Source organism: Rhinoraja longicauda, chromosome 13 (genome assembly GCF_053455715.1).
Source record: "Rhinoraja longicauda isolate Sanriku21f chromosome 13, sRhiLon1.1, whole genome shotgun sequence".
Classification (NCBI taxonomy): Eukaryota; Metazoa; Chordata; class Chondrichthyes; order Rajiformes; family Arhynchobatidae; genus Rhinoraja; species Rhinoraja longicauda.
In genome coordinates, this window is record NC_135965.1 from 2,498,657 (window position 1) to 2,512,854 (window position 14,198).

At 43.7% G+C, this 14,198-nt stretch overlaps 1 protein-coding gene across 4 annotated transcripts in view; it reads left to right on the forward strand.

Annotated features, from left to right (window-relative positions):
* mcf2l2 (MCF.2 cell line derived transforming sequence-like 2) overlaps positions 1-14,198 on the forward strand; it is a 327,596-nt gene that overhangs the window by 143,341 nt on the left and 170,057 nt on the right. For all 4 annotated transcript variants that reach the window (XM_078410194.1, XM_078410198.1, XM_078410195.1 and 1 more), the window contains exons 7-8: positions 3,408-3,557; positions 12,009-12,133. In XM_078410194.1, the coding sequence (XP_078266320.1) occupies positions 3,408-3,557; positions 12,009-12,133 (275 nt within the window). The remainder of the gene's footprint in view (positions 1-3,407; positions 3,558-12,008; positions 12,134-14,198) is intronic.

Here is a 14,198-nt window from a genome sequence, read left to right on the forward strand (position 1 = left end):
CCCCTAATGTGCCAAGCAGCATAGGTAGAAACAACAGATCATTAAGAAATATGGCAACAGCTGGCCGAAGATTAGAGTTCGTAACACTTTCAGTTGTTTTTAACAAGTCACTATAACAAGTCAAATTAACTGTAAATTGTAGTTTTCTGCAAATTCACCACACACATATGGAAAATTAAGATTCACCAACGTTACCAGCTAATTTTCAATGCCAGAACATTTGATTGGTCTGAGTTTAACATACTTTGCATTGCAAGGCCACTGGACTTAATTCTCTGCAAGGCGAATGTGCAAATACTAGGCTAATGTAGCAAATTGCTCAAAAAAGGGATCAAGGTGCCATTCTTGTGAAACTGCAGTACTTCAGCAGAATTTTCTGAATATTTAGATTTGACTGTACTTACTCCTTACCTGAACTTAACCATAAATAATATCATACACCAATAATCCTATTAATTTCATGCCAAATTGCATTTCCTGGGAGATGTTATAGAAAATTACAAAGAGGCTTTAAATATATAGTAACAATGATATTTATACACCGATCAGCCAAAACATTATGACCACTGACAGGCGAAGTGAATAACATTGATTATCTTGTTACAATGGCACCCGTCAAGGGGTGGGATATATTAGGCAGCAAGTGAACAGTCAGTTCTTGAAGTTGATGTGTTGGATGCAGGAGAAATGGGCAGGAATAAAGACCTGAGCAACTTTGACAAGGGCCAAATTGTTATGGCCAGATGACTGGGTCATAGCATCTCTGAAACGGCAAGGCTTGTGGGATGCTCCCGGTCAGCAGTGGTGAGTACCTACCGACAGTGGTCCAAGGAGGGACAAACCACAAACCGGCGACAGGGTGTTGGGCGCCCAAGGCTCATCGATGCGCGAGGGCAACGAAGGCTATCCCGTCTGGTCCGAACCGACAGAAGGTCGACTGTGGCACAAGTCACAGAAAATGTTAATGGTGGTCACGGGGGGGAATGTGTCACAATACACAGTGCATCGCACCCTGCTGTGTATGGGGCTACACACGGAGGACCAACAGCATATTAGGCAGGTGGTCATAATGTTTTGGCTTATCGTGTATATATATATGTGGAGGAAAATGTGTATATATATATATATATATATATATATGCATTTGCAGACAGAGATCAATTTAACTTGGTATCATGTTTGGCGCAAACATTGTAGGTTGAAGGGCCTGTTTCTGTTCAATGTCGATTTATGAGGATGTTGCCAGGATTAGAGGGTGTGAGCTATAGGGAGAGGTTGGGTAGGCTGGGACTATTCTTTGGAGCGCAGGAGGACGAGGGGTGATCTTATAGAGGTATAAAAAATCATGAGATGAATAGATCAGGTAGATACACAGAGTCTCTGGCCCAGAGTAGGGGAATGGAGGACCAGAGGACATAGGTTCAAGGTGAAGGGGAAAAGATTTGATAGGAATCTGAGGGGTAACTTGTTCACACAAAGGGTGGTGGGTGTATGGAACGAGCTGCCAGAGGAGGTAGTTGAGGCTGGGACTATCCCATCGTTTAGGAAACAGTTGGACAGGTACATGGATAGGACAGGTTTGGAGGGATATGGACCAAGCGCAGACAGGTGGGACTAGGGTAGCTGGGACATTGTTGGCCCGTGTGGGCAAGTTGGGCCAAAGGGCTTGTTTCCACACTGTATCACTCTATGACTCCATACAATGATAATTCCTTACTCGGGCATAACAGACAATCGGCAATAATGGCCACACTTGGTCTGTTATGGCAATAACGGCCCATATGGTCTGTTATGACGAGGGTTTTGTGTACAGATGAGTTGGTGAGCAAGTTTGCTGACAACAACAAAATTGGAGAAGTTGCAGGCAGCGAGGAAGGCTGTCAGAAGATACAATGCGGTAGAGATCAGCTGCAGAAATGGGCAGAGACATGGTAGATGGAGTTTAACTCAGGCAAGTGTGAGGTGTTGCACTTCGGGAGGTTGATTGTGAGGGAGAGTATACAGTTAATGACAAAACCCTCAACAGCATTGATGTGCAGAGGGATCTTGGAGTCCTGGTTGATAGCTCACTGCAGATGGCAGCATGAGTAGGTAGGGTGGTGAAGAAGGGGTGTGGTGTACTTGCCTTCATTGCAAAGGGCATTGTATATGAGTCAGGAGGTCATGATGCAGCTCCATAGGAATGTTAGGCCACAATTGAGGTAATGCGCGCAGTTCTGATCGAGCCCTTACAGGGAAGATGAGATGGCTTTGTAGTGGGTGTAGAGGAATTTTACCAGATGCCTGGATTGGAGGGTTTCAGCCACAGGGAGAGGGTGGATAGGTTTTGATGGTTTTCAATAGACAATAGACAATAGACAATAGGTGCAGGAGTAGGCCATTCAGCCATTCGAGCCAACACCGCCATTCAATGCGATCATGGCTGATCACTCTCAATCAGTACTCCGTTCCTGCCTTCTCCCCATACCCCCTCACTCCGCTATCCTTAAGAGGTCTATCCAGCTCTCTCTTGAAAGCATCCAACGAACTCGCCTCCACTGCCTTCTGAGGCAGAGAATTCCACACCTTCACCACTCTCTGACTGAAAAGGTTCTTCCTCATCTCCGTTCTAAATGGCCTACCCCTTATTCTTAAACTGTGGCCCCTTGTTCTGGAGGATATTTCTCTGGAATATCAGGGGACAAGGGTATAGACTTGATAGATGTATATGAGAGGCATAGATAGAGTAGACAGTATGAACCTGTTTTTCAAGGGTGGAAATGCCCAACACAGGAGGACATGGGTATCAGGGGAAAGTTTAATGGAGATGACTTTTGCACAGAGTGGTGGGAGCCTGGAATGCATTGCCAGGTGAGTGCAGGCAGATATGACAGTGGCGTTTGGGAGGCATTTAGATAGGCACTTGGAAGTGCAGGGAATAAAGGTCATAGGAGTAGAATTAGCCCATCAAGTCTACAGCGCCATTCAATAATGGCTGATCTTTCTCTCCCTCCTAACTCCTTTTTCCTGCCCTCTCCCCATAACCTCTGACACCCATATTAATCAAGAAGTGAAGCTTGACCAAGATTATAGATGGTAGCGGAGAGTCAGAGAATTAAGGTGTAACTGACCACTGTAGGCAAGCAGGCAATGGCTGATGGGTGGGTAGGACTTGGTACAAGTTAAGACAGGAGCAGCAGTCATTTCGAAATGCTGGGGTTTTTGCAGAGAGTGTACAGTCTGGTAGTGTGCAGTCACTAACAGTCATTTATAAACCTCAATGTGGATCATGTACAGGCAGATGAGATCAGTTTTACCAGGCAACATGTTCGGCACAGACATGTGCCTGTTCCTGTGCTGTACTCTTCGATGTTCTATGTTTATGTCTAGGTTTATGATTTTACTAAATCTCAAATATTTCCCTTCAGGCCATTGAAAATTTTGCAATGACAGTGAAGGTAACAGCCCAGCTGCTGCAGTCATTTGGCACTGAACTTGCAGAGACCGAATTACCAAACGACATCCAGTGCACAAAAATGCTCCTCGCCACTCACACAGAAAAGCACACTGATCTCAAGGTAGGTGATATTGTGGTGGGATAGAACTGCAGATGCTGGTTTAAATCCTAGGTACACACAAAATGCTGCAGTAGAAGGAATGGGTGACGTGTCGAGACCCTTCTTCAGAATGAATATTGTGGTGCCTTCTATGTATCATGGTGCAGCTTGGGGGACTGGCAGCGATGTCTTTGAAGGATGCCAGATGACAATCTGAATAGAGTTGTTACCTCAATCAAATGATTATGGTTTTGGTTAATTCACAAAATGCTGGAGTAACTCAGCAGGTCGGGCAGCATCTCGGGAGAGAAGGAATGGGTGACGTTTCGGGTCTTCTTCAGACTGATGGTTTTGGTTAATTGGCTTGAAATATCATGTCAACTAAGATAGACCCAAAATGCTGGAGTAACTCAACGGGACAGGCAGCATCTCTGGAGAGAAGGAAGAAACATCACCCATTCCTTCTCTCCAGAGATGCTGCCCGGTCCCACTGAGTTACTCCAGCATTTTGTGTCTATCTTCAGTGTAAACCAGCACCTGCAGTTCCTTCTTACACATTATGTCAACTAAAGATCATTTGGGGATCTAAGTTTTCATCAGATGAGGCGAAATGTAATTCCAGACCCACAGCCTGGTGGTTTGCTCTGAACTACCTTCTGAAGTGCTTGGGCCTGGGCAGTAAATGATAGCATGCTGTCCACACAAACAACATCTGGGCAGGGACAGGGGTAAAATGTAGCAACAAGGGGTAGCAGATGCTGGTTTACAAAGAAGTATGGGCGGCACGGTGGCGCAGCGGTAGAGTTGCTGCCTTACAGCGAATGCAGCGCCGGAGACACAGGTTCGATCCTGACTACGGGCGCCGTCTGTACGGAGTTTGTACGTTCTCCCCGTGACCTGCGTGGGTTTTCTCCGAGATCTTCAGTTTCCTCCCACACTCCAAAGACGTACAGGTATGTAGGTTAATTGGCTGGGCAAATGTAAAAATCGTCCCTAGTGTGTGTAGGATAGTGTTAGTGTGCGGGGATCGTTGGGCAGCACGGACCCGGTGGGCCGAAGGGCCTGTTTCTGCGCTGTATCTCTAAATCTAAAAAAAAAAAAAGTGCTGGAGTAACTCAATGGCTCAGGCAGCACCTCTGGAGAACATGGATAGGTGACATTTCAGGTCGGGACCCTTCTTCAGAATGATCGTGGGGATGGGGGAGACAGCTGAGAGAGGAGAGGCAGGACAAAGCGGAGCAAGTGATAGGCACAGGCAAGGGGGGCGGGGGATTGATAAGCAGAAGGTTGGAGCAAAGGCCAGAGATTTAAACCACAATGTGTAAGAGAAAGGGATTGGAGAGATGCGAATAGTGGCACCAGAGGAAGAGAAGTGGGGGAGGAGAGGAGAAGTAGGTGCGAGTGGGGGGGGGCGGAAAGCAGGGGGATGGGTAGGGTGGGGAGAGATTGGCGGGATTTATACAGAATACAGAGCTTTATTTGTCATTCGGTACCGAGGTACCGAACGAAATTACATAGCAGTCACACAAAAAAAAGAACACAAGACACATGACCCCAACACAAACGTCCATCACAGTGACTCCAAACACCCCCTCACTGTGATGGAGGCAACAAAACTTCCACTCTCTTCCCCACGCCCACGGACAGACAGCTCGTCCCCAACATTGGAGAATTCAACATCCATACCATTGGGTACCCAAGCAACCAAGCTACCAAAAACAAGCTACCAAGCTACCAAAATTATTTAAAATATATAATTTGCAAATAATATCAGAAGGCAAATAATATCAGAAAATGCCTTCTGATATTAAGTGCAAATTATATATTTAAAATAATTTCAAAAATGAATTGGGCATTGTCACACTGTATCTCTAAATTAAAACTAAACTAGACGCCCTTACTCCACACGTTTGTTATTGTGCTGTTTGTCACCGTGAAGTAGTATCTGTATTGTGTTGACGTTGTTCATGCTAATTCCTGTTTGCACAGTTCAGGAGCAGCAGCCTTGACTCATCCCCTGCCTGAATCTTTCATTAATTAGTAACGTACAACTCAACAGTTCCAATACTCTACTAGGAGTTTATGCCTTCCTCCTTACTTCCATAACTATGGTAACCATTCCTTTATCCATTCTATGTTCGCTCATGCATTCAGCCTGAGCTTGCTGACTTACAGTGACTAGTCAAGTCAAGTCAAGTCAAGTCAAGTCAAATTTATTTGTCACATACACATACACGATGTGCAGTGAAATGAAAGTGGCAATGCCTGCGGGTTGTGCGCAAAAAGAATTACAGTTACAGCATATAAATAAAGTTAATAAGTTACTATTAGTGTCGACAAAAATTTAGACTCTGGGGTTATAAAAGTTGACAGTCCTGATGGCCTGTGGGAAGAAGCTCCGTCTCATCCTCTCCGTTTTCACAGCGTGACAGCGGAGGCGTTTGCCTGATCGTAGCATCTGGAACAGTCCGTTACTAGGAAAAAAACTGCAGATGCTGGTTAAATTAGAACGTAGACACAAAATGCTGGAGTAACTCAGCAGTACTCAGGCACTCAGGCAGCATCTCGAGAGAAGGAATGGGTGAGTTACTCCAGCATTTTGTGTCTCCCTTTGACTTAGTGACTGTCTGGTTTAGAGATATCACGTGGAAACAGGCCCTTCGGCCCACTGAGTCTGCGCTGACCAGCGATCCCCGTACACTAACACCATCCTACACACTGGGGAACATTTACAAATTTTACCAAAGCCAATTAACCTTCAAACCTGTATGTTTTTGGAATGTGGGAGGAAACCGGCACACCTGGAGAAAACCCACGCAGTCACAGGGAGAACGCATAAAACTCCCTACAGACAGCATCCGTAGTCAGGACTGAGCCTAGGTTTCTGGCGCTGTGAGGCAGCAACTCTACCGCTGTGCCACCGTTTTAAATGTTACTAGACCAGGTGGACCCGTTGGACCCAAACCTCTCCTGCATTGGTGCAGCACCCTCTCCTCCCCTCTCACCCCCTCCCCCTCCCCTTCCCGCCCCCCACTCCATCCCCCTCAACCCCCCCTTATTCTCCCTCCTTCCCCATCCCTCCCTAGGAGATAGATTTAAACTTTAAAACATGAATAACTTTAAAAATACAACACCATTTCAATGAAACGTCTTCCATTAGCACCAAAGGGATGACGGTGAGTAAGATGGGCCTAACATTGTCACGCTATCGTGTACTGCTTTGGCTGTAGTTCAGAACTACAGGAACAAACAAACAAACAAACGAGCGTTTTAGTAACTAAATTTAGATTGTCTCACCTTTCTCATGCTCCTATCCTTACAAACTCCTGCAGCTTTACAACCCTCCCAGGAGCATGAGAGCAGGAGAATTAGGATCAGCCCACCTGCCTCTTATTGACTGCTTTGTGATTCATTAACATCACGACTGATCATCCACCTCAGCTCCGACCTCCTATGTTATCCCCAGATTCCCCTGATTCTCTTGTCGGGAAATCTATCGATTAGTTCAGTTCAGTTTAGTTTATTATCACCTGTACCATCGAAGCATAGAAACATAGAAAACAAGTGCAGGAGTAGGCCATTCGGCCCCTCGAGCCAGCACTGCCATTCAATATGATCATGGCTGATCATCTAAATTCAGTACCCCATTCCTGCTTTATCCCCATATCCCTTGATTCCATTAGCCCTAAGCCATATTTAACTCTCTCTTGAAAACATCCAGTGAATTGGCCTCCACTGCCCTCTGGGGCAGAGAATCCCACAGATTCACAACTCTCAGGGTGAAAATGTTTTTCCTCATCTCAGTCCGAAATGGCCTATTCTTAAACTGTGACCCCTATTTCTGGACTCCCCCAGCATCAGGAACATTTTTACTGCATCTAGCCTGTCCAATCCCTTAAGAATTTTATATGTTTCTATTAGATCCCCTCTCATCCTTCAAATTAAAGCGAATAGAAGCCCAGTCGATCCATTCTTTCATCATACATCAGTCTCGCCATCCCAGGAATTAACCTGATGAACCTATGTTGCACTCCCCCAATTGCATGAATGTCCTTCCTCAAATTTGAGACCAAAACTGGTGTGGTCTCACCAACTATACAACTATAGTAGGACCTCCTTTCTCCTCTACTCAAATCTACTTGCTATGAAGGCCAACATGCCATTAGCTTTCTTCACTGCCTGCTGTACCTGCATGCTTACTTTCAGTGACTGATGTACAAGGACACCTAGTGTCTGAGGGTCACCAATAAGCTAGATAGTAGTTCAGCACTGCTAAAGATAGACAAAATGCTGGAGTAGCTCAGCAGGACAGGCAGCATCTCTGGATAGAAGGAATGGGTAACGTTTCGTGTCGAGATCCTTCTTCAGACCCGTTGAGTTACTCCAGCATTTTGTGTCTTTGGTGTCAACCAACATCTGCAGTTCCCTCCTACATGGTTCAGGACTACTCTCTAGTTGTGGTAGGATGATTTATTTGCCTGATAACAGCTGGGAAGAAACTGTCCATGAATCTGGAGGTGTGGAGATTTTTGAGGGAATTCACAGACCGAGTCTTCACAACTGTCTGGGGTGGAGAATTGCCAAGATCTACTGTCCCCATCTCACTTCTCACTGGCTTACTCCTTCTTGAGAGAATGTACCTCCCATTTCTAAACTCCTCAGTTAGAGGTTTATTTTTCCTGCACTCTGTTAAGCTGAATGTTCAATTTTGCAAGTTTCAATTAGATTAGCTATCCTTCTTCTGAACTCTGGAAAATATATACAGGTGCTCCCCGACTAAAGATGCTTCGACTTGCGATATTTTGACTTTACAACGGTGCAAACGCCGGGCAACGGCAGCCACCCACAGCTCACTTACGGCCACGTTAAACAGGTGTATTTAAATGCATTTCCACGTACCATATTTTCGGTTTGCGATGGGTTTATCGGAGCGTAACCCCATTGTAAGGTGAGGAGCACCTGTACCTATTCTACTCACTCAACATACAGTTTATTGCAAACACACCAATCCAAAAACAAGTCTGGTGAATCTTTCTTGCTTTCATTCTATGGCAAGTATATATTTTTAAGAACGACCAAAACTCTACACAATACTCCAGGTGTGGTCATACCATGGCCCTAAATAATTGCAGAAAGACATCTTTGTTAATGTACTAGACCAAGTGGACCTGTTGGGCCCAAACCTCTCCTGCATTGGTGCAGCACCCTGATCTCCCGGTGGCCCAGCACATAAACTCCCCCTCCCCCTTCCATTCCAAATCTGACCTTTCTGTCCTGGGCCTCCTCCATTCTCAGAGTGAGTGAGGCCCAGTGCAAATTGGAGGAACAGCACCTCATCAGTATCAACATTGACTTCTCTAACTTCAGAAAGTCCCTGCTTTCCCTCTCTATCCCCTCCCCATTCCCAGTTCTCCCACTAGTCTTCCTGTCTTCGACTACATTCTATCTTTGTCCCGCCCCCCTCCCCTGACATCAGTCTGAAGATGGGTCTCGACCCGAAACGTCACCCATTCCTTCTCTCCCGAGATGCTGCCTGACCTGCTGAGTTACTCACCGAGCCTGTGCTTGGTTTCGCTGATACAGAGAAGTTGACACCTGGAACAGCGGATACAGTAGATGAGGTTGGAGGAGGTGCAGGTGAACCTCTGCCTCACCTGGAAAGACTGTTTGGGTCCTTGGATGGAGTCGAGGGGGGAGGTTTACGTGCTAGGTTGTTTCCTGACACAAGGTTCTTGATCTCGTTCCTGTACTCCGGCCCCTTGTTGATGTAGATCCAGTTGCCAATAATGGTTTGATAGGCAAACCTGAGTTTGACTTTGTGTTTAGTTTATTGTCACGTGTACCAAGGCACTGTGAAAAAAATTGTTGTGTGCTAACCAGTCAGCGGATAGGCCATACATGATTACAATCGAGCCATTTACAGTGTGTAAATCCATAATAAAGGGAATAAAGTGAATAACATTTAGGGTAAGATAAAGCCAGTAAAGTCCAATCAAAATAGTGCACGGGTTTCCAATGAGCTTGACAGTGGTTCAGGACAGCTCTCTAGTTGTGGTAGGATGGTTCAATTGCCTGATAACAGCTGGGAAGGAACTGCCCCTGAATCTGGAGGTGTGCCTTTTCACACTTCTGTACCATTTACCTGATGGGAGAGGGGAGAAGAGGGAGTGGCCAGGGTGCGACTGGTCCTTGATTATGCTGCTGGCCTTGCCGAGGCAGCGTGAGGTATAAATGGAGTCAATGGAAGGGAGGTTGGTTTGTGTGATGGTCTGGGCTGCGCCCACAATTCTCTGCAATTTCATGTGGTCTTGGGATGGAGCTGTTCCCAAACCAAGCTGTGACGCATCCTGATAAAATACATTCCACGGTGCATCTGTATACGTTGGTGAGAGTTGATGGGGACATGCCAAACCTCCTAAGCCTTCCATGGAAGTAGAGGCATTGGTGTGCTCTCATTGCTTCAATATGGGTGGTCCAGGAGAAGTTGTTGGTGATATTTACTCTGAGGAATTTGAATTTTTCAACAATCTCTACTTCGGTGCCATCAATGCAAACTGCTTCCTGAAGGTTTCCTGAAGGTTTCCGCTTGCTTCCTGAAGGTTTCCTGAAGTCATTGGAAAGCATTTCTCAAAAAATTCTTAGCTTGTAAAACTTGTTAATATCCCAATCAAAATCAATTCAGTATCATAGCTAAGCACACAGGCTTTATAGATTGGCTTTAACTTTATTGCATCCAATCCTTAAGGCGTTGCTTTCCATCCAAGAGTTAGCTCCATTCTTTTAGAAGCAGGATCACTGCGACTTACTGTAACTCACATGCCAGCAGTTATCTAATTCTTCCGGTCTTGTGATGTTTTTCTGTGCTTACCATTGTTCCAAATTCAGGTCAAGGCAACGCATGTCATCAGGATATCCTGCTTTGGAGAGTACTTCTATGTCCTTCATTCCTGCAACTCCCAAAATCAACTAACTAAGCAGAAGTTGTTGGAAGAGTAGAATCCAGTGACTTTATCCCCCTAGTCTAGATATAGGGTTCCTTTACCAATTGTGGTGACCACAATTAGGAATCTGCCCTTGATCTGCAAGCAAACTTCTAATCTAACACTGTTCTGCAATGATAGACACAAAATACTGGAGTAACTCAGTAACAGGCAGCATCTCTGGATTGAAGGAATGGGTGACGTTTCAGTCTGAAGCAGGGTCGCGACCCGAAATGTCACCCATTCCATCTATCCAGAGATGCTGCCTGTCCCACAGAGTTACTCCAGTACTTTGTGTCTAGCTTCAGTGCAAACCAGCATCTGCAATTCCTTCCTACACTGTTCTGAAATCTGTGTCTCTGGGACAGTTTAAAGGTTGCCAGTGACCATTTCAGGATAATTCAACAAAGTGAAGATCTGGAACTAAATATATACTCAGACAAGTGTAATCCTCATGTTTCATTCTCATCCAAACAGAGGTCATGCACGCAGAGATAACCGTGCATGCAAGACTGATTACATTTTCTTTGAAGGTTTGGCACAAATTATTGATTTCCATAATTAAATGCTACATTTGCAGATGTTTGTCTCACATCACAGGTCACACAGGAAAGCATGTCTCATGTGCTAAAGTCATAAAAATGTGTTATCTCTGTGCAACTGTACAGAAAGTGAATAAATATGGGGATATTTTTCAAACTCTGGCAGCGTATACATTTTTAAAAATCAATAATTCCAAAGAAAGTGGTTTGTAACAATTTGTTATTGTGTTATTGTGTTCAGTGTCACACAATTTACATTCCATTATTCACATGACAAAATTTGCAAAGAATGTATATTCATTCAAGTGATGTGTAACATCTTTCAACAGCCCCGACTGCGGGTGAACAAAGAGGAAGTTTATTGAACTTTATTATCTTCCATCACAGTGAGGAATGTGGAATCAGCTGTGGTGGATGTTTATGTTAGATTTTGTTTATGTGGCTGTGTGTCTTGTTGCTTTTTTACTTAGTATGGCTGCCTGGTAACTCAAATCTCACTGTACCTTAATTGGTACACGTGACAATAAATTGAGTATTGAATCATATCATATCATATCATATATATACAGCCGGAAACAGGCCTTTTCGGCCCTCCAAATCCGTGCCGCCCAGTGATCCCCGTACATTAACACTATCCTACACCCACTAGGGACAATTTTTACATTTACCCAGCCAATTAACCTACATACCTGTACGTCTTTGGAGTGTGGGAGGAAACCGAAGATCTCGGAGAAAACCCACGCAGGTCACGGGGAGAACGTACAAACTCCTTACAGTGCAGCACCCGTAGTCAGGATTGAACCTGAGTCTCCGGCGCTGCATTCGCTGTAAAGCAGCAACTCTACCGCTGCGCTACCGTACCGCCCTAAATATTGATTCTTTTTATTGCAAATGTTCCTAATTTAAGGTGTCAAATGTTATTTTAAAGCAATGCTTCTTGCTTTTCTCAGGAGAAACTGAAATTGGCAGTTAAAGAAGGCAATACTTTACTAGTGTGTATTAAGGAGCCACTTATTAAAAATCGAACTGTTGCACTGAATTCCGATGAACTGGAAAATATGACTACTGTCGAAAGGTTAGTGGGATTCTTCACATCAGACTTTTTATCGTTACAACATAATTTCATAACTAAAACATTAATGGCGCCACCACTGACACCGAGCCAATCTGTGTTTAAGAATACTAAATATTTTACAACTGCAATTAAATAATCAGAATGCCTCCAATAATTCCATACCAGAAATATTTTTTTATATTTTAAGATAGACAAATGTCAGCATTGAAGTCTTTATCTTATGAATTTGTGCATTGGCTGTTCATTATTTCACTGACTAATTGAGAAACTTCATATCAATTCCAAGCTAATGACAAATTATGCCATTAGACTCCTGCCACTACTGTTTTAGCCAAATCTGAAATTGAACTGTCTCTGTCCAGAACTAAGTTAATATTCACTGTATTTGCCAGTTCTATAAAAATGACAATTAATAACAAAGTTATATTAAGTTCAGTTTAATGAATCACCATCAGAAATTGAAAGCTATATTTTATTTTGAATTATAGTCATATATAAGAACTTTATTCCACTGTCGCATAGGAAGAAAACGACAAAAAGCCAAAGATTTTTTATCATACCTATTGCTATGTGACTGCTAGTGAGTTGGACATAACTTGCATGAGATTTAATAGACATGAATCATTTGTATGGTGGACAGATGTAATCATAGGTAGAGCATGGTAATTTACAAAATGCATGGTTTAAAAAAAAATGTAGCTTTCAAATCAATCTGCAAATGTGGAGTTTTGCTAATTGCATCTTAAAGATGACTCAGTGCAGCATGGTGAAAACAGAGAGCAGAGGCCCTGCCGAATCTAAGCTCCAGAAAAGGAAAATAATGTACAAAAGAAGGATAATGGAATCTCAAAAACAGAGAGATTGAATGCAGGGAGTAATGACAGGATAAAAATTAAATGATGCTGTCTACATGCCACTCATTGATCATATTAAGCAGCTCAGATTTTCTTGACACCACGCAGGCTCAGCAGAACATACTTCATTCTTTTAAATGAAAATATCTTTCCCGCCTCATTTAAAAACATTAGTGAAATTTGGTTCAGTTGGCACAATTTTATTTTAAAAAACAATTCACAACTGCTAAGTAATATCAGCCACCTAGTCAAGATGGAATATTCATGATATGCGATGCCATATGGTTTGTGTTAATTGGCATCTCAAACAATATAGGGATCAAAGCCAAAGATGATCCTGCTGTTTATCAAACAGGTGTCCTTGTGTGCTTTCTTGTGTTCTTGTGTGCTTTCCAGGAGATCATGGGCTGGGATTACCTGCAAATATTTTGATGAATTTCCACCCCAACACAACCCAACCTCAGCACATCATGTACTTAGATCAATTAAACAGTGCTTTCACACCTTTCCCTTCCACACCTATAGACTCCTTCCCCCCGACTCTCAGCCTGAAGAAGGGTCTCGACCCGAAACATCTCCCATTCCTTCTCTCCAGAGACGCTGCCTGTCCCGCTGAGTTACTCCAGCATTTCGTGTTTATCTTCGGTGTAAACCAGCATCTGCAGTTCCTTCCTGCACAAATGGTGCTTTAGATGCGTTGCAAGATCATTGATAAAACCCAGGGCAGATGACAGAAATATGGTGTTTTTACTTGCATTTAAATATTTTTTAAACCAGCTTTTAATTATATTCATTATTTTATATTGGAAACTTCATTTTAACCTAGAGTTTGAAAGTATGTAATAATTCACTGTATATTTTATCTTGCACATTTATTATACATTAATGACTTGGATGAAGGGATTAAAAGTAACATTAGCAAATTTGCAGATGACACAAAGCTGGGTGGCAGTGTGAACTGTGAGGAAGATGCTATGAGGTTGCAGGGTGACTTGGACAGGTTGTGTGAGTGGGCGGATGCATGGCAGATGCAGTTTAATATGGATAAGTGTGATGTTATCCACTTTGGTGGTAAGAATAGGAAGGCAGATTATTATCAGAATGGTGTCAAGTTAGGAAAAGGGGACGTACAACGAGATCTGGGTGTCCTAGCGCATCAGTCACTGAAAGGAAGCATGCAGGTACAGCAGGCAGTGAAGAAAGCCAATGGA